Raw genomic sequence first — 19349 nt, 5'->3', positions numbered from 1 at the left:
TTTTAGTCTTGATCAAAGTGGGAACTGGACTCACTGTCTGACGTTTCTTCCTGTTGAATGTCTGGAACAGTTTGTACAATCAACCGCCTGCATGTCGCTCAGAGACGCTGCAGGCCTTCGACCGGGGACGCACTTAAGCAGAGGTCGAGCTCGTGTAGGTTTTTACTGTCAGCCATCTTGGTGTTGTCGCTGATGTAAAACCCTGAACGAGGTTTTGTCTGGCTTCATGTGGAGTCAGACAACAGAAAATGATTCAGTCCAGATCTGGATGGTGTGTAGAGGTAGATCATCATCAAACATCTCCCATTTTAATGAGAGAAGAACCACATGAAATATCTAAATAAAATAAAAACACAGCACCCTAACTTCTTCTCCTTCTGAAGTCCGCAAAATGTCTCACATTTGTCAGCTGCACAGTAGCCCCGCCCCCTAACCCCTCTCCTCCTTCCTGCTCTGTTTCCCTCTGAATGGAGCATCATTTAAAAAATGAACATCATGTTGTATCTCAGACTGAAACCATAAACTCATCAGAAAAATGTTTACTGAGGAGGAGGGACATTTTCCCATAGACTTCAGTACAGTCTGACCACTTTAACTACCAGTGGAGTGGCCCCCTGATTGTCATTAGATGGAATGAAGGTTTAAGGCTCTTCAGACTAGAGTCCAGGTCCAGGTCTGGAGACAGACTGGGTCTTCACCAGTCGCTGGAACTGAATCTTTGAGGTTTAATCAGACAGATGTTTCCTGACACAGCTGCTTTCAGGTCCTCTCCCAGACTCACACCTGTCTGCCGGTCTGAACCTCCCAGATCTGGACTGAGGTTCTGTCTGAATTGTGACGCCCTCAGCACCTTAGAGTCCACATGACTCCTCCTGCACTTTAGCACAGACGTTTAACGTTGAGGTTTTCCCCTGAACCAGAACCAACCAGTCTTCATGCTGGACCACATACCTGGTCCCGCCCACCCTCAATGACTCCGTTTGTATCCACCTGAAGCTCCTCCCCTCTGCGTACGTGGTGTTCCGGTGAACCTGTTAGCACGCTGTCTGTCACAGCTGCAGAAATCAAACGCCCCTCTGTCAACGGACTCCACAGGACTCAACCGGCACAAACTACAGTAACCAGCCTCCATGTTGCATGTTCCAGAGTTTAGTGCCTATAATATTGTGCGTCTTGCCAGAAGCCACCATGTCAGGCAGCCATGTTGTGTTCCTAGACTTCGTAGTGACATGTGGTGACGTCATAGTTGCTGATGTTGAGGATGAATATTCTGCTTCTCTGGTTGGATCCAGTGAACTCAGTACACTGTCGCTGTAGACGCTAGTTTCTACCTGTTTCTTATTTTTCTTTCTAACTAAAGCGTTTGTTGTCCCTGATCTGGTCCGGCTCTCACTGTCCTCACCTGCACCACAAGGCCAGCAGCAGAACCCGGGACTCGGGTCCTCTGTTGTTGGTGCTGATCACACACAGGTTCGTGATTGATTACTGATTAGGTCCTGGACTCTGATCAGGAGTCCAGGATTTCAGATTTTTCAATAATCTGAAAAATTTTCTCAAAACAACTCACTCATCGGTTGATTGATTGTGACTGATAACACCAATTGGATTAATTGATAATGAGCATTCCAGCTTTTCAACACTGACAGAAGACACTCGCAATCAACAAACCAGCTCAGGCCTCCAGGTCCAGAACCAGCTGATCTTCTGCTTTATTTATTTGAAATGTAGATCATCCAGACCAGATAAGGTCCTGGTACCATGGGGAGCTGAGGCCTTGAGTGCCTTCCAGTTCAGGTCTGATCTGGATCTCAAAGAGACCAGCTGAGGGTGTGCAGAACCAGCCCTGTCACATGAGCAGTCTCTGATCATGTGATCGCAGAGGTCTTCGGCTCCCATGAAGCTCTGCTGCCACCTGCTGGCTCAGAGTTCCGGTGTGACAACATGAACATATAGGAGCGGGATTGTGACGCTGTTGTCATGGCAACACCACATGATGTGAATTTTAAACAAAACTTTTCATTTGACAGTCACGTGGCAAAACACGCACAGACAGTCCCTCTAGTGACCTCTCGGTGACCTCTAACTGGATGAAAATCGAGCTCTGTGATTGGCTGAGGAGACTGACCTGGACAGGGGAACATGGCAGCTCGTGCGGTGCTAGTGCTGGTGCTCGGACTCGGACTGTCGGTCGGTTCCGGACTCCCCTCCACCACCGGGTCCGTTCCGGGCGCAGAACGCGGAAGGATGGAGCTGCGGCGCGTGCAGGGCCTCGCCTCGCACCCCAGGTACGGAGGTTGCTGGGCGCGAGCTCTGGAGCACCTGGACACGCGCTGTAAAGACATGACGTCAGACAGTCAAAGTCGGATCGCCTTGAGCTTCACGTACTGTCACCTGAGCAGGTGAGACCGTTGTGGAAGGACGACACGGAACAGAACAGGTGACGTCACAGTTTTTTTCCAGGTCCTAGTCGTGCTCTGTTCTGTGTCAGCTCTGGTAGGGATTTCCCATCATGCCCCGAGAGCTCAGAGGTCAGAGGGTGCACAGGTAGGATGGATGCCGTGGCCTTCAACACCTACACAGAGTTTTTCACCCACACACACGCCATGTGTCACTTCCTGCAGTCAGAAGTGTGGCAGAGCCGAGCAGAGAGCACCATGTACAGGTGAGACAGGTAGGACAGGTGAGACAGGTGGGACAGGTGAACTAAATGTGTGTGTTTGTGTGTGTCAGGTTAACAGAGACTTCAGCAGGTGTAGCAGAGCAGCTTCAGTCCACCAGGCAAATTACTGAGGACCTTATCGAGGCCCAGAGTGCTGCCTTACAGGCACAACAGGAAATCCTAAACAACGGAGAGGAGCTCAGACTCATCCTGAAAGACTCTACCCAGGGTAAGACCGTAAGACTGAGCCCGACAGACTGTACCCAGGGCAGACCCAAACTCTTTCTCCGTCTCCAGGCCTGCAGCGGATCTTCTCGGAGCTGAGCAGCGTGTCCCGGGAGCAGCAGGTGGCGCTGTCAGAGCTCTTTAACAGAGTGTCCTTCCTTCAGAGCTTCCTGATGGTGGAGGCTCACAGTCTGAGCTCCTGCTGCTACAATGCCGCTGCGTTATGCACCTGCTTCCTTCTCACCGCCACGCCACGCTCATCCAGAGCCCGGTAACTCCGCCCCCTTCCACAGCTGTCCATCACAATGAGTCTGCAGTCAGTTCATGTGTATGTGTGTGCGCAGGTTGCTGTTGTTGGGGTTAGTGTGTCTGAACTTCTACTTGGAGAGAAAGATCTACCAGTTTGTGTTGAACTCGGAGCATCCTGAACACACACACATGGTCAGTCACCTGACATCACACATACACGTCACATGCTCGGTGGGATGCTCATGCATGGTGTGTGTCTGTCTCCAGGAGCTGCTCAGTATGTATGTGAGTGTGCTGCGGCGGCTCAGTCTGTGTGTGGGAGTGTGTGTCCTGCTGTGTGTGTGTGTGCAGTACAGGGACCCCCTGCAGCAGAGTCTGCAGTTGCTGCAGCAGCTCAGGGAGACACAGCGCGGCCTGCAGGAGGCGCTGCAGCATGCAGGTGAGTCCAGGCTGCGGTGTCAGGTGACTGCGGAGAGGATGCTGATTGGTTCATGCTGTCTGTCTGCAGAGACTTTAGGTCAGAGACAAAAGACAGAGGAAAACCAGGTGAGACCAGCAGAGGACAGACCAGATCCAGGTCATAGAGGTCAGCAGATGACATCACCATCATCTGATGGCGTTCTCAGAAAAATGGAGGAAGAGAGGGAGTCCAGCTCACACCTGTCTCACCTGTCTAGTCAGTTCCTGTCTTGTTGAGACCACATTCTGAGGCTCCGCCCACAGCCATATACTGCTCTGTGTGTGTTTCCACATACTTTTGGCCATGTGTTTATTGAGTGTGTGGTTGTGCAGGTGCTGACACTAGCCTGCTGCTCTTCACTACCCACAATGACTCAGTGAGTCCCGGCAGATGTCCCCATCGCTCATCTCCTCTTGTCCACAGTGTCAGGGTGGAGGACAAACAGGTAAACACACACATGTGAGGTCAGAGGTCAGGTGACCAAGTCTGGGTGTATCCCTGTGGGTTCTCACCTGTGATAACAGGTGTCCTGGTTGTTAGAGGCGGAGCCTGTTCACAGGAAGGGATGAGAGTAAATGTGATTGACTCATGGTTTTGTTCCTTCTCTTCCTTCCAGAGTTTCCAAAAAATCAAACAAATTTGTTGATGTTGCCGTGGTAACCACAGGCATGCCATGGTTACCTGTCATGAAACCATAACACCTTGTTAACCTTTGACTTTGTCTCTTTTCTCTTGAATGTATCGTCATCCTCTTCTGCTTGTGCTCAGCGTCGTTACAGTCTGAGGAGCAGGAAGCCAGAGATTCACTGACCATCAACATGGCGACCATAACAGCCACCATGTTACCATGATGACCAGTCGCACTGTCTGTGTTTTTTAAAAGTTTAATATTAATAAAGAAATTTGATCAAACACACAGATGGGTGTCGGCCCTCGCTCTGACCTTCCTCTGACCTCTGAGTCTTTGCAATCAATTTTATTTTAAATGGTTCAACATTTGAATGGAGTTTAGTTATTGGGAGTAGCTACTGTCTGATTGACAGACTGCACAAACCAATCAGGATATAGAACAGAGCTATCAGATCCGCCTTCTCTTCTGATTTACAGATGGTTGTAGCTGAACTTGTAAAAGTAAAAAAATGTGATTTCCGGGCCAGAAACGACAGCCATCATGAATTTCTGAGTGGCTTGTGTGAAGAGCAGAACCCAGGAGGACTCGGGCCAGGTCCAGGATCTCGGTGGAGCCCCCTGTTGGTCCGCTTTCAAACAGGATCTGAGCAAGACTAATAACTGCTGGAATTTCTCTGTAGTTTCCTTTTGCTTCAGATTTCAGCCTCAGAAAAACAGACAGAGAGAAAATGAGAAACAGATGAGAGAAAGACGGGTAGGGGGGGGCAGGTCTGGGATCAGATGTCTGGACCGAGAAGGAGGAGGAGGAGGAAGAGGAGGAGTTGTTGTGTTGGTTGGCAGCTCATTTTCACACAAAGGCCTGAAGCAGCTGAGAGAGACGAGACTGACTGAAGGTCTCTAACTTTCTCTCGGAGGGAAAGAGGAGGGCTCGGACGAAGGAGATTCGGATAACTGGATCCAGTTCTACGCGAGGAGCAAAGTCTGCAGATTCTGGACTGAAGTGAGTCCAAGGAGAAGATCTACAGAGCAGAGACCAGGGGACCAGATCTGGATTAGGTTTCATCTGGGAAGATTTTATCTTTTAATAATTCTCTGGTCCGAGAGCTGCAGACGGATCTTCACCAGACCTGGAGATCTTCAGACCGTCTCTGGAGTCCAGCAGACGTGGAGCTGGGGATGGAGATATTGGAGGGGTCTGGTTTTCTGGAAGAGTGAGAGAAGGAATGGGAGGATGGGAGAGAGGGGGGGAGGGTGAAGGAGGGGGGAGATGTGTGGTCCACGATGCTGCTCCTGAACCCGGACTGGATCAGAGTGGCCTGGACAAGGTCTCGCTGAACAAACAGGAAGTGACTGCCTGAAACTCTGAGCCTTCAGATTAAGAGTCAGAACTGAATCATGCAGCTGAACCGACCTCGCTGCGCCCTGCTGGGGGGCAGCCTCCCACCTCCTCCCCCTCCCCCTCCCCCTCCCCCCTCCTCTTTCTCCAGTCACTTCAGCACCATGAGGTTCTCCTACCACCTGAGCTCTACCTGCAGGACAGGTAAGTCCCCGTCTGTGTCATGTCCTGAGTCTCCTGTCCTCAGGTCCACCAGGTTCTGGTTCATGTCTTTGGGCTTTTGAATCAGATTTAATGTGTGACTCTCTCTCTCTGGTGGAGCTGAGGTCAGACAGGTCACATGATGTTTCCATGTTTAGCATCGATGGGTGAGAACTGTGTGTGTGTCATGTGATGTGTCAGAGATCCACTGAGATCTGAGATTCAGCTCCATATTGGAGTTATTGAAGGTGTTTTTCTGAAGGCTTTGAAAAGTTTGGAGTAATTGTGGCATCTCAAAATTCAGGAACTTCTGTTGAGGCTTGGCGGTGATTTACCCGTGTCCTCACCCCCCCGTCTTCCCAGCATGCTTTGCAATGGGAAGCAGATATGAATGAAGAGCTGAAGATTAAAAATAGACGACAGATTCAGCTGCTGAAAGATTAACGTGTGTGTGTTTGTTCCTCCATGTAGTTCTTCTGTGTCTGTCAAATCAAACTGAGCAGGGTGTTTCCTTGGAGACGACTGGCTTCACATGTTGAAAATGCGTGGTCAGATGTTTTCTGTCACATGAGCTCAGGTTGATCATGTGATCCGTCCCGTAAAGATGAAAACTGGCTCTTTTCAGAGCTACATCCTCCCAGCTGCAGAACAGGACATGTTATGGCTAGAGACACACACACACACACACACACTCATACACACTCTCTCCCTCCATTCATACATGTCCTGAGGGAATGGCCGAGCGAGCCTCTCTCTCTGTAGGTCAGTGCATTGCTCACTGTTACTCTAGGGGAGGGGTGTTGTGTATATTTTAGTGTATGTGTAAGTGAGGTCAAAGGTCAGAGGTCAGTCTTGAGTTTTATCTCTTCCCCTGCCATCATCTGGCAGGGTGTGTTTGATTTCAAGTCTCAAGTGGAAGCAGAAGATTTTATCCACCATGAAGGGGTGGAGCTTAAATGTTGATGATGATGACGACGGAATTCATACTGTCAATTCAGGCAGCTTGGTATTATCTAATTAGCAGCTGGTAGTTAGCATGCTACATGCTAACTCAGTAGAAAAGAGATTAGCTAACATTGCTCCACCACATCCTCCCCCTACCTAGCCACGCCCACTCACGTGAGTTATTTGCGGATCAACACATTCTGGACCTGATCCTGGACCAGTGGACCCCTTCAGTCTTCCTGCTCCTGACATCATCACTACAACCACTAGTTGTCACCTAGCAACAGAACCTGATGAGGAGGACCAGGACCATCAAGATCTCAGTGAAGGTCTCGACCTGGTATTGACCTGGACCTGAAGAGTTCTGGACCGGTTGAGAACCAAGCTCCAATGTACATACCCCCGCCCCCCTCCCCTTCCTAATTTGTTGTCAAGGAAACCTGCCTCCCCTCCCCCTCCCTCTCTCTGCCGCCGCCCCCCTGCTCTCACACCGGGCAGCCCACTGAACCAAACCGAGCGGATCTAACCTACTTATCGGAGGTGAAGCGGGAGCCCGTCGGTCTGCAGTCGGTGTGTGAGAGAGTGAACGGGGGTCTGAACCGTTCCGGCCCGATCCGGTCCGAGCCTGAGTCTGACCCGGTTTCTTCTCCTGCTGTGGACCGGGAAGGCGCTCCCGCACCAACATTTTCTTTCATGACCGGATTTGTGTTTTGCTGCGCGATGTACATGGACAGAAGCAGCCTGAGCAGGGGTGAGTCCGACACACACACACACACACACACACACACGGACTGCTGACAACCGCTGCATGAGCACGGGCGTGCACACGCCCGGCGGCGCGCACACAGCTGCAGCCTCATCAGCACTCGACTCGTTTCTACAAAAACCTCCAGAACCTTGAAGAGGAGGAAGAGGAGGAAGAGGAGGAAGGACAGAAAAGAGATGGAGAATATCTGAATGCACGCTCACATAGACTGTCGTGCACGCGCACATACTGACCGACATCTCGCCGCAGTGCATGCTGGCTACTGTGGCTGCGCGAGACTGCGTCTGCCAGATGTGTCCAGTCACGTGACACGATCAGTGATCGATGGTCAATACACGGAGATCAGCCGTAAAGGCCCCGCCCACCAGTTGACCACGGGTCAGACCGAAACCAGGTTAGCTTAAACCTGGACTCTGGGATCAGACTACAACATGTGGCCAGTGACCTCCAGACCGCCAGAACCTGAAGGCTGCCAGAACCTCCTGAAGACCGCCAGAACCTCCTGAAGACCGCCAGAACCACCTGAAGGCTGTCAGAACCTCCTGAAGTCCGTCAGAACCTCCTGAAGACCGCCAGAACCTGAAGACCGCCAGCACCTCCTGAAGACCGTCAGAACCTCCTGAAGACCGCCAGAACCACCTGAAGGCTGTCAGAACCTCCTGAAGTCCGTCAGAACCTCCTGAAGACCGCCAGAACCACCTGAAGGCTGTCAGAACCTCCTGAAGTCCGTCAGAACCTCCTGAAGACCGCCAGAACCACCTGAAGGCTGTCAGAACCTCCTGAAGTCCGTCAGAACCTCCTGAAGACCGCCAGAACCACCTGAAGGCTGTCAGAACCTCCTGAAGACCGCCAGAACCTGAAGACCGCCAGAGCCTAAAGACCGCCAGAGCCTAAAGACCGCCAGAACCTCCTGAAGACCGCCAGAACCTCCTGAAGTCCGTCAGAACCTCCTGAAGACCGTCAGAACCTGAAGACCGCCAGAACCACCTGAAGGCTGTCAGAACCTCCTGAAGACCGTCAGAACCTGAAGGCTGCCAGAACCTCCTGAAGTCCGTCAGAACCTCCTGAAGACCGCCAGAACCACCTGAAGGCTGTCAGAACCTCCTGAAGACTGCCAGAACCTCCTGAAGACCGTCAGAACCTGAAGGCTGCCAGAAACTGCTGAAGACAGCCAGAACCTCCTGAAGTCCGTCAGAACCTCCTGAAGACCGTCAGAACCTGAAGACCGCCAGAACCACCTGAAGGCTGTCAGAACCTCCTGAAGACCGTCAGAACCTGAAGGCTGCCAGAACCTCCTGAAGACCGCCAGAACCTGAAGGCTGCCAGAACCTCCTGAAGGCTGTCAGAACCTCCTGAAGACCGTCAGAACCTCCTGAAGACCGTCAGAACCTGAAGGCTGCCAGAACCTCCTGAAGACCGCCAGAACCTGAAGGCTGCCAGAACCTCCTGAAGAACGTCAGAACCTGAAGACTGCCAGAACACCTGAAGACTGTCAGAACCTGAAGACCGCCAGAACCACCTGAAGACTGTCAGAACCTCCTGAAGACCGTCAGAACCTGAAGACCGCCAGAACCACCTGAATACCGTCAGAACCTCCTGAAGACTGTCAGAACCTGAAGTCCATCAGAACCTCCTGAAGAACGTCAGAACCTGAAGACTGCCAGAACACCTGAAGACAGTCAGAACCTGAAGACCGCCAGAACCACCTGAAGACTGTCAGAACCTCCTGAAGACCGTCAGAATCTGAAGGCTGCCAGAACCTCCTGAAGACCGTCAGAACCTGAAGACCGCCAGAACACCTGAAGACTGTCAGAACCTCTTGAAGACCGTTAGAACCTGAAGACCGCCAGGACACCTGAAGATGTCAGAACCTCCTGTAGACTGTCAGGACCTCTTGAAGACCGTCAGAACCTGAAGACCATCAGAACCTGAAGACTGCCAGAACCTCCTGATGACCATCAGAACCTCTTGAAGACCGTCAGAACCTGAAGACCATCAGAACCTGAAGACTGCCAGAACCTCCTGAAGACCATCAGAACCTCCTGAAGACCATCAGAACCTCTTGAAGACCGTCAGAACCTGAAGACTGCCAGAACCTCCTGAAGACCTTCAGAACCTGAAGACCGCCAGAACTCCTGAAGACCGTCAGAACCTCCTGAAGACCGTCAGAACCTCCTGTAGACTGTCAGAACCTCCTGAAGACAGTCAGAACCTCCTGAGGACCTTCAGAACCACCTGAAGTCCGTCAGAACCTGAAGACCGTCAGAACCTCCTGAAGACCGTTAGAACCTCCTGAAGACTGCCAGAACACCTGAAGACCGTCAGAACCTGAAGACTGCCAGAACCTCCTGAAGACTGTCAGAACCTCCTGAAGACCGTCAGAACCTGAAGACTGTCAGAACCTCCTGAAGACTGTCAGAACCTCCTGAAGACTGTCAGAACCTCCTGAAGACCATCAGAACTTCTTCAATGGCCCCAGGACTCCTCACTGGTCTGATCCAGGTTCTCTGTTAGATTTGGGACAGATCTTACAGCTAGACCAACAGGCAGAGTCTCAGAGAAGGTCCAAGTCCCCCTGGGGACTGGTTTCCTGGAGTCCTAGTGGACTCAGGGACCACAACACCGACTTGATCTGGTCTCTGAGACCCGGACCAAGGCCTGATGGGAGCTGCAGTTCCAGTCCAGTTATAGCTCAGTGTTTCACATTTATTTTGAAAGTCATTTAGTTGTTTTAAGTTATTCTTCTGAGCCAATCAGCTGACAGGAAGCAGCAGGAATCATCCAATGAGCTGCAGCCGTGAACTGACCACAAACAGACTTCATGTGGAAGCTATTACTGTGTGTCCTCATATCTCTGCTGTCTTTGTCAAATCAAAGTTATCAGGGCGTTTCCATGGAGACGGTTTGATTCATTAGAGTGGGGGGTGTGACAGGTGTCCTCTGTGATGTCACCCCCAGGCCCCTCCTCCTCCAGTCCCAGCTTGCTGACGAAGAGTCTTTCTCTGGAGCCGTCCTGCTCGCCGTGTGGCCACCAGGCACCGCTGGATGTTGACGCTCCTCAGCAGCTGAGCTCAGACCCGGGGCCGAGCTCCTCCTCCTCAGGCCCCCCCTCCCTGGAGGGAGGGGCGGTGCTGATGGTCAATGACACGGGGCCGCCGGAGCTACCGCCGACCATGATGACACCACCGAGCAAGAGCCGCCCACCGCTGCCAGGACCCAAACCCCAGGGTAAAAATCCACCTGTCAGAATCAGCAGTATTGAGTTGATGACATCACCAACTGACCTGTGACCTCACATTTCAGTACCCCCAAAGCCCCCTCACCTGCAGCAGGTGGGGGTGTTGAAGCCACGCCCCCGGGCACCAGAAAAGCCCCTTCCTCCTCCACCACCATGCAGACCCCTCCCAGCTGATCCCAAAGGTGGCAGGACTCTGTCCACCCGGGCTGAAGGCACCGCCTCTCCGACCTGTGTCCTGTCACTCATCGAGAAATTTGAGCGGTGAGTTCTGATTGGTCAGAGATGGTGTGATGTCATGATTTGAGAATTTTCATGAGATTATATTGTCTCTTTGTTGTGTGTGTGCAGTGAGCAGATCATTGTGGTTCCTGACATCACTGGGGGGGCTCTATATCCCCGCCTCCCTGACCCACCCCCCTCCCTCTGCTCTTCCCGACCTTCGTCACCGCCGTTGTCATCATTGGCTCCCCCCCGACTCCCTGGCGAGGAGCTGTCATGTGAGGTCAAAGATCATGATGACATCATTGAGGGGTGTGAGGAGGAGGATGAAGATGATGAGGAGGAGGAGCTGGCAGCAGCGTGTCAAGATGGCCTCTGTCAGAAGCGCCTGTCCATGGAGTCGGGATACAGCACCTCAGAGAAACACCTGGAGGATGACATGGTTGCCGTGGAAATGAGGGAACAGCAGCAACTGCTAGACCAATCAGAGCTACCCTCAGAGCGTCTGTCCCTCCCCTCCTCGCAGACCGATGGGAAGCTGGCCAATCGGGACAGTGGGATTGACAGCATCAGCTCTCCATCGCACAGCGAGGAGCTTTGCTTTGCCGGAGTAGATGATGGGGGCGTGGCCTATCCCTGTAGCCCTGCCCTCCTGCCCCGCCTCTCCAGTTCATCCTCGTACGCAGCTGAGGGAGGGGAGGGCGAAGGAGAGGGGGAAGCCAGGAGAGTGAGGGAATTCTCTGAGGAGGGAGACAGCGACCTGGAGGAGGAGGAGGAGGCGGAGCTAACTCTGGTGCTGCCACCACCGAAGACTGACCGCCAGGACTCGTCAGAGGTGAGCGGCGGTCAGGGTCAGGTGACATTGATTTGTGTCAGGTATCTAACGCAGTTTCTGTGTGCAGCTGTCAGTCCAGCAGAGGGTCTTCAATATCGCCAATGAGCTGCTGCACACTGAGACTGCCTACGTCGCCAAGCTCCACCTCTTGGACCAGGTGAGCCAAATCCCTTTGTCTGTTGCCGCGGAAACCCCACTGTGTCGACAGCTGAAGCCTTTGAGGGTTCCTCAGTCTTCGCTGAATTCTGGAACATCAAGTTTAGATCATCTGGATTGGTCTGACCTGGTCTCTGTCCTCCTACAGGTGTTCTGTGCCCGGCTCCTGGAGGAGGCCCGGTCCCGGTCCTCGTTCCCCTGTGACGTGGTCCAGGGGATCTTCTCCAACATCTGCTCCATCTACTGTTTCCACCAGCAGTTCCTGCTGCCGGCGCTGCAGAAGAGGATGGAGGAATGGTGAGGAGGACTCTGCTGCTCTTTTTCTCCCCTTTCTCCTGAGGACCTCCTCCTGAAGACCACATCTCACCCCTCCTTCTGTGTGCAGGGACTCGAACCCACGCATCGGGGACATCCTGCAGAAGCTGGCTCCCTTCCTGAAGATGTACGGAGAGTACGTGAAGAACTTCGACCGGGCCATGGAGCTGGTGAACACCTGGATGGAGAGATCGGTTCAGTTCAAGACCATCATCCAGGAGATCCAGGTCCAGATCCCCAGCTCAGTCTGTTGTGGTTGAGAGTCCAGCAGTTGTTGTGGAGTTGTGACTGTTGCGTGTCTGTGATTGTGTAGAGGGAGGAGCGCTGTGGGAACCTGACTCTGCAGCACCACATGCTGGAGCCGGTCCAGAGGATCCCACGCTACGAGCTGCTGCTCAAAGACTACCTACACCGGCTACCGGAGGACGCACCGGACCACCGGGATGCCCAGAGTACGGCAAACCAGCAGACTCAGACCCTCAGACCTTCAGACCTTTAGACCTTTAGACCTTCAGACCTTCAGACCCTCAGACCTTCAGACCTTCAGACTTTTAGACCCTCAGACCTTCAGACCTTCAGACCTTTAGACCTTCAGACCTTCAGACTTTTAGACCCTCAGACCTTCAGACCTTCAGACCTTTAGACCTTCAGACCTTCAGACTCAGACCCTCAGACCTTCAGACCTTCAGACCTTTAGACCTTCAGACCTTCAGACTCAGACCCTCAGACCTTTAGACCTTCAGACCTTTAGACCCTCAGACCTTCAGACCTTCAGACTCAGATCTTCAGACCTTCAGACCTTCAGACCCCCAGACCTTCAGACCTTCAGACATTCAGACCTTCAGACTCAGGCCCTCAGACCCTCAGACTCAGACCCTCAGACCTTCAGAAATTCAGACCCTCAGACCCTCAGACCTTCAGACCCTCAGACCTTTAGACCTTCAGACCTTTAGACCCTCAGACCTTCAGACTCAGACCCTCAGACCCTCAGACATTCAGACCTTCAGACTCAGACCCTCAGACTAAGACCCTCAGACCCTCAGACTTTCAGACCCTCAGACCTTCAGACCTTCAGACTCAGACCCTCAGACCTTCAGACCTTCAGACTCTCAGACCTTCAGACCCTCAGACTCAGATCTTCAGACCTTCAGACCTTCAGACCCCCAGACCTTCAGACTCAGACCTTCAGACCTTCAGACTCTCAGACCTTTAGACCCTCAGACCTTCAGACCCTCAGACCTTCAGACCTTCAGACTCAGACCTTCAGACCTTCAGACCCTCAGACCTGCAGACTCAGACCCTCAAAACCTCAGAATCTCAGACCTTCAGGCTCAGACCTTCAGGCTCAGACCTTCAGACCTTCAGACCTTCAGACCCTCAGACCTTCAGACTCTCAGACCTTTAGACCCTCAGACCTTCAGACCCTCAGACCTTCAGACCTTCAGACTCAGACCTTCAGACCTTCAGACCCTCAGACCTGCAGACTCAGACCCTCAAAACCTCAGAATCTCAGACCTTCAGGCTCAGACCTTCAGACCTTCAGACCTTCAGACCCTCAGACATTCAGACCTTCAGACTCAGACCCTCAGACCTTCAGAAATTCAGACCCTCAGACCTTTAGACCCTCAGACCTTCAGACTCAGACCTTCAGACCCTCAGACCCTCAGACCTTCAGACCCTCAGACCCTCAGACCTTCAGACTCAGACCTTCAGACCTTCAGACCTTCAGACTCTCAGACATTCAGACCCTCAGACCCTCAGACCTTCAGACTCTCAGACCTTTAGACCTTTAGACCCTCAGACCTTCAGACTCAGACCTTCAGACCTTCAGACCTTCAGACCTTCAGACCCTCAGACCCTCAGACCCTCAGACCTTCAGACCCTCAGACCCTCAGACCTTCAGACTCAGACCTTCAGACCTTCAGACCTTAAGACTCTCAGACATTCAGACCCTCAGACCCTCAGACCTTCAGACTCTCAGACCTTCAGACTCTCAGACCTTTAGACCCTCAGACCTTCAGACCCTCAGACCTTCAGACCTTCAGATCCTCAGACCTTCAGACTCAGACCTTCAGACCTTCAGATCCTCAGACCTTCAGACTCAGACCTTCAGACCTTCAGACTCTCAGACCTTTAGACCTTCAGACCTTCAGATCCTCAGACCTTCAGACTCAGACCTTCAGACCTTCAGATCCTCAGACCTTCAGACTCAGACCTTCAGACCTTCAGACTCCTCAAACAGCTTCTTCTTCTCTTCCTCTGTCAGAGTCTCTGGAGCTGATCGCCACGGCAGCAGAACACTCCAACGCTGCCATCAGGAAGATGGTAATGGACACACACACACACACACACACACACACACACACACACACACACACACACACACACACTGTGACAGGCTGTCTCTGTGGTGATTCCATCATCAGGAGCGGATGAGGAAGTTGCTCAAAGTGTACGAGTTGCTGGGAGGAGAAGAAGACATCGTCAACCCAACGAACGAGCTGATCAAAGAAGGACACATCCTCAAACTGTCCAACAAGAACGGAACCACGCAGGACCGATACCTGATCCTGGTCCGTGTCCTGCCAGCTGCCACTTCCTGTCTGTCCTCCACTGCTTCCTGTGACTGACCGTCTCTCTCTGCAGTTCAATGACAGGTTGCTGTATTGCGTCCCAAAGCTGCGTCTGATTGGTCAGAAGTACGGAGTCCGCGCTCGCATCGATGTGGATAGGATGGAGGTGAGAGACAGAACACAAGTGTCCTCAGACCGTCCACAGGAAGGACCGTCCACTATCTCCTGTCTCCTGTCTCCTGTCTCCTGTCTCCTATCTCCTATCTCCTGTCTCCTGTCTCCTCGCTCCTATCTCCTGTCTCTTGTCTCCTGTCTCCTCTCTCCTATCTCCTGTCTCCTGTCTCCTGTCTCCTCTCTCCTCTCTCCTCTCTCCCGCCTCCTGTCCCCTCTCTCCTCTCTCCTGTTTCCTGTCTCCTCTATCCTATCTCCTGTCTCTTGTCTCCTCTCTTCTCTCTCCTATCTCCTCTCACCTATCTCCTCTCTCCTGTCTCCTCTCTCCTGCCTCCTGTCTCTTGTCTCCTGTCTCCTCTCTCCTATCTCCTGTCTCCTGTCTCCTCTCTCCTCTCTCCTCTCTCCCGCCTCCTGTCCCCTCTCTCCTATCTCCTCTCACCTGTCTCCTCTCTCCTGTCTCCTGTCTCCTGTCCCCTCTCTCCTCTCTCCTGTCTTCTAACTCCTGTGTCCTGTTTCCTCCAGGTGAAGGAGTCCAGCAGTGTAGGTGTTCCCAGGACATTCCTGGTCTGTGGGAAGCAGCGATCCCTGGAGCTGCAGGCCAGGTACCATAGGTGCCTTTAACTGGATTCTAGTCCTCCCAGTTCTGTCTTCTGAGTTGTTTTCTGTCTGTCTCTGCAGGACGGAGGAGGAGAAGAAAGACTGGATCCAGGTAGACACACAGTCCAGGACCTTGTGACATCACTGCTGGGTGTGGTCACAGGAGCAGCCTGATGATGTCTGTGAAGCAAATTTAAATCAAAGGAGGCTTTTATTGTGAAACCTCTGCAGGAAGTGCTGACTCCCAATGGCAGGAACTTCTCCACATCAGATATTAACCCAGGCTGTGTGTGTGTGTGTGTGTGTGTGTGTGTGTGTTCAGGCCATCCAGGCAACAATCCAGAGACATGAGCAGACGATGGAGAGTTTCAGACACTTGAACTGTTCACTGCGAGATGACGAATCCACGCCACCTCACTCCCCGGTAAAACACATACACAAACACACACACACACAAACCTGTTCAGCTGTAATGTGGTGTATGTGTCTTCTTCAGAGCTGTGTGGAGCTGGGAAAACGAGCGCCGACGCCAATCAGAGAGAAAGAAGTGACTCTGTGCATGAAATGTCAAGAGCCATTTAACTCCATCACCAAGCGGCGACATCACTGTAAAGCATGTGGACACGTAGGTTCATCATACCTCTATGACATCACCCCACACCTGTAACACACACACACAGTGACGTCTGTCTGTGTTGGAACCAGGTGGTTTGTGGGAAATGTTCAGAGTTTCGGGCTCGTCTGTCATACGATAATAATCGGACCAACCGTGTCTGCGTTGACTGCTACGCTGCACTGGTCGGCGTGCTGCCTTCGCCCGCCATGCTGACCAGCAGCACCCAGAGGAGGCGCTCCATCCTAGAGGTTAGTTTGACATCACTGTGAAGTCACCCTGAGCCACGTGTGCTCATATTTAGCTGTTTGATGCATGTTGCCATAGAAACAAGCATCACTGGCTGCAGAGAACAGCGTGATCTGTAGTTTCCTTCACCACATGGAGAAAGGAGGGGGACGGGGCTGGCAGAAGGCGTGGTTTGTCATCCCTGACAATGAGCCGTTAGTGCTTTACATCTATGGTGCTCCACAGGTGAGGCAGTAATACCCATAATGCATCCTGAGGCGCCCTTGTGCAGAGACATGACTCCTTGTGTTTCTCCTTCAGGATGTAAAGGCGCAGCGCAGCATCCCCCTGATTGGCTTTGAGGTCTCGTTGCCCGAATCATCTGACCGTCTGGAGCGACGCAACGCCTTCAAGATCTCCCAAAGTCACCTGACCCTGTACTTCAGTGCTGAGGGGGAGGAGCTGCAGCGGCGATGGATGGAAATCCTGTCAAAGGCTGGGAGGGGGGAGGAATTTCAGGTCCACCAGCCAATCGTGGAGAGCCTGGAGGAAGAGGGGGAGGAGCTAGCTGCTGCAGCAGAAGTCAAGAATACGTGATTCTATTGGAAGGGATACGATGATGATCATCATGACAAGCAGTCCTTACAGTCGTAGCTGAAACAAACGCACACAAACACACACACACACTCTGGACTCTGTATATAAAGTGTCTGCATGATTTCTTCTTGGTGTCCACACAAGATGGTGTTTCTCTTTCTCGCTCTTGTTTCACCTGTGAGGTGAGGTGGGTGGGGCCTCTGATTTCTCGTCATCATTGTAAATTCTCACCTGAGACACAAACCGCCGCCTCTGTCTCTGAACGCCACAGGAACCATGAGTCCTGGCTGCTGTTGCCAAGGACACGCCTCCACCGAGAGCTGTGACATGTCACAGTTTTATCAGCTCAGAAATCCCACCTGAAGAATCTGACCTGAGTTGCCAAGCAACCTGAAGCGCTCTGATTGGCCGATTGCTGTGAAGCACATTGAATCAGCTCCTCCGATTTGTCAATCGCCTTAGCTTTTTTTTCTGTGGTTCAAACGTGTGTCTGAGTTCACATCAGGTCCAGGTCTCGGTTCTGTCCACAGAGTGGACAGAATCATTTCTGCATTGATTCCAGTGAGCGACTGGAATCAGTTCTAGAAGCCACTGCAGCAACAGGACCAAGACCGGGACCACAACCCAGACTGAATGTAGTCCAGCTCAGTTCCCACAACAACAGGACCAGTCTGAATCAGGTCCAAAGACCATGAAGACCTCGAAGACCATAAAAGACCATAAAGACCATGAAGACTATAAAGACCACTACTGTGTTGATGAGTTTATCTCTGGATGAGACAGCCTCCCCAGGAGTCAGTTTCAAGCAGATGGAGATGTGAAGACAAACCAGACTGTATCCTGAACCTGGTTTGGTGGACTGAATGTGGTGAATCTGGTCTGGACTAAATGCAGAAGAAGAGACTGTTTGTTTGTATCATGTTCACTTGCAGTGGTTCAGCATTTCAGTGTCAACAGCTTTTGGATGACGTGTTTTGATAGTTAAACCAGATGTTATTAATATTGTTAAAAATCAATAAGTAATATTGTTCTTGTTATTCTGAAGAAAGATCAAAACAAGTGTTGATATTTCTGTGTTTGTTGTTTGCTTGATGCAAGAAGGAAACAAAGAGTAAGAATTTCTAATTTATTCTCCTGATGACCCCCCACCCCAACACGCACACAAATCTAGGCCCAGCAGAAGGACTCAGGTGATTCTACAGAATCTCAGACCACACCCACTTCTGTCAGTCCACGACAGACACAGGGCCAGGACATAGTTAGCCTAGCTTAGCATTAAAAAAGGGAACAGCTAAAGAAGAAGGACAAACGCATCAGTTGAACACAAAATGTCTGATGGTTTAAAACTACAGCCCCACAGCATGCTGGCAATACGCTAGCTATGTGAATCTTTACTTTAGTCAAAGTAAGATAAAAATGCGAAACTGACTCCGATGGTTTGTCTCGGAGACTGGTTGAAGTGTAATGGCCTGTTTTTGGCGTGTAAAACAGACTCCAGTGTTGTGTTCTCCTCCCTGAGCTCACTGGAGGAAAATGGCCAATAACTGATTTCTCATCATGCCCAGCTGCTCTGACGTGGTTTGATGTATTTTCCCTTTTTCTGCTGTCAGACCTTTAAAGACCGGTCTTGACCCGTCTGGATCAGGTCTAACTGGGTCCAACTGTAGTAAAGTATTTCTTGTTCCCTGGTCTGGTTCAGCCCCCTGAGTCTAAAGTCTTTCTGTCTGGCCTGGACCTGGCCTCATCTGATCCAGTTATTGCCTTCAGATATCCGTCAGTCAGTGTGTGCTGCTCTATTTAACTTTTAATCTGAAAATCTTTTGTTTCCTTCCTGTCTGCTCTCACCCATGGTTCCCCAGCAGAGGTCCAGCTGGACCAGAGCCAATCAGTGGTAGGTGGGGAGCATTACCATGGTAATCAGGTGCCCAGCGCATCATTGGAACTGTGTTGGTTACCATGTTGTCATAGCAACTTAAAGACTCTAGTTACCATGACAACAGAACCCACCACTGTCTGCCTGGGTGTAACAGCATCATGGCTGTGTATTCTAGTCGAATTCTATTATTGATTACTGGTTATAGGTTAGTGGCCGGCCACTGCCTTCCTTTCTGTCCATGTTTCCCTTCATGCACCTCTGTAAGAAAATAAAAGGAGAAATGTTTATGACGTTATAACTAAATAAAGTCACCTAAACTGATCACATGCCTTTTGAAAATCATCTGTATTGTGGATCTTTGATGAATGATGCAGCAGCGCCACCAAGTGACATCATGAGGAAGGAGCTGATCGGTGATTGTTGCGGGACTTCCAGTCACTCAATTTGTCTCTGAGGCCAG

General features: G+C 51.7%; 2 protein-coding genes across 4 annotated transcripts; both read left to right on the top strand.

Moving 5' to 3' along the window:
* The first annotated feature begins 129 nt into the window (after positions 1-129).
* LOC115046126 (uncharacterized) lies at positions 130-4492 on the top strand. Of its 3 annotated transcripts, none has more exons than XM_029506278.1 (8): positions 130-2399; positions 2489-2662; positions 2731-2888; positions 2957-3155; positions 3229-3325; positions 3401-3809; positions 3926-4038; positions 4362-4492. In XM_029506278.1, exons 1-8 carry the CDS (start codon positions 2140-2142, stop codon positions 4401-4403), a joined length of 1452 nt encoding a protein of 483 aa, XP_029362138.1. In that variant the 5' UTR covers positions 130-2139; the 3' UTR covers positions 4404-4492. The 3 variants fall into 3 exon arrangements, with proteins under 3 accessions (XP_029362138.1, XP_029362137.1, XP_029362136.1); XM_029506277.1 differs by having other exon boundaries at positions 3229-3572; positions 3642-3809; XM_029506276.1 differs by having other exon boundaries at positions 3229-3809.
* Positions 4493-5069: 577 nt separating this feature from the next.
* On the top strand, positions 5070-19187 carry fgd1 (FYVE, RhoGEF and PH domain containing 1). The gene is made up of 18 exons (XM_029506990.1): positions 5070-5763; positions 10430-10699; positions 10775-10970; positions 11058-11763; positions 11831-11920; positions 12068-12216; positions 12305-12461; positions 12548-12686; positions 14501-14559; positions 14661-14807; positions 14881-14973; positions 15501-15580; positions 15657-15687; positions 15898-15999; positions 16072-16200; positions 16281-16439; positions 16516-16662; positions 16738-19187. The coding sequence occupies exons 1-18, from the start codon at positions 5619-5621 to the stop codon at positions 17011-17013; spliced, it is 3075 nt and encodes a 1024-aa protein (XP_029362850.1). The 5' UTR covers positions 5070-5618; the 3' UTR covers positions 17014-19187.
* The last annotated feature ends 162 nt before the right edge of the window (positions 19188-19349 follow it).

This window comes from Echeneis naucrates, chromosome 7, assembly GCF_900963305.1.
Source record: "Echeneis naucrates chromosome 7, fEcheNa1.1, whole genome shotgun sequence".
Classification (NCBI taxonomy): Eukaryota; Metazoa; Chordata; class Actinopteri; order Carangiformes; family Echeneidae; genus Echeneis; species Echeneis naucrates.
Note: the sequence above shows the minus strand (reverse complement) of the source record. Positions and strands in the feature narration are given on the sequence as shown.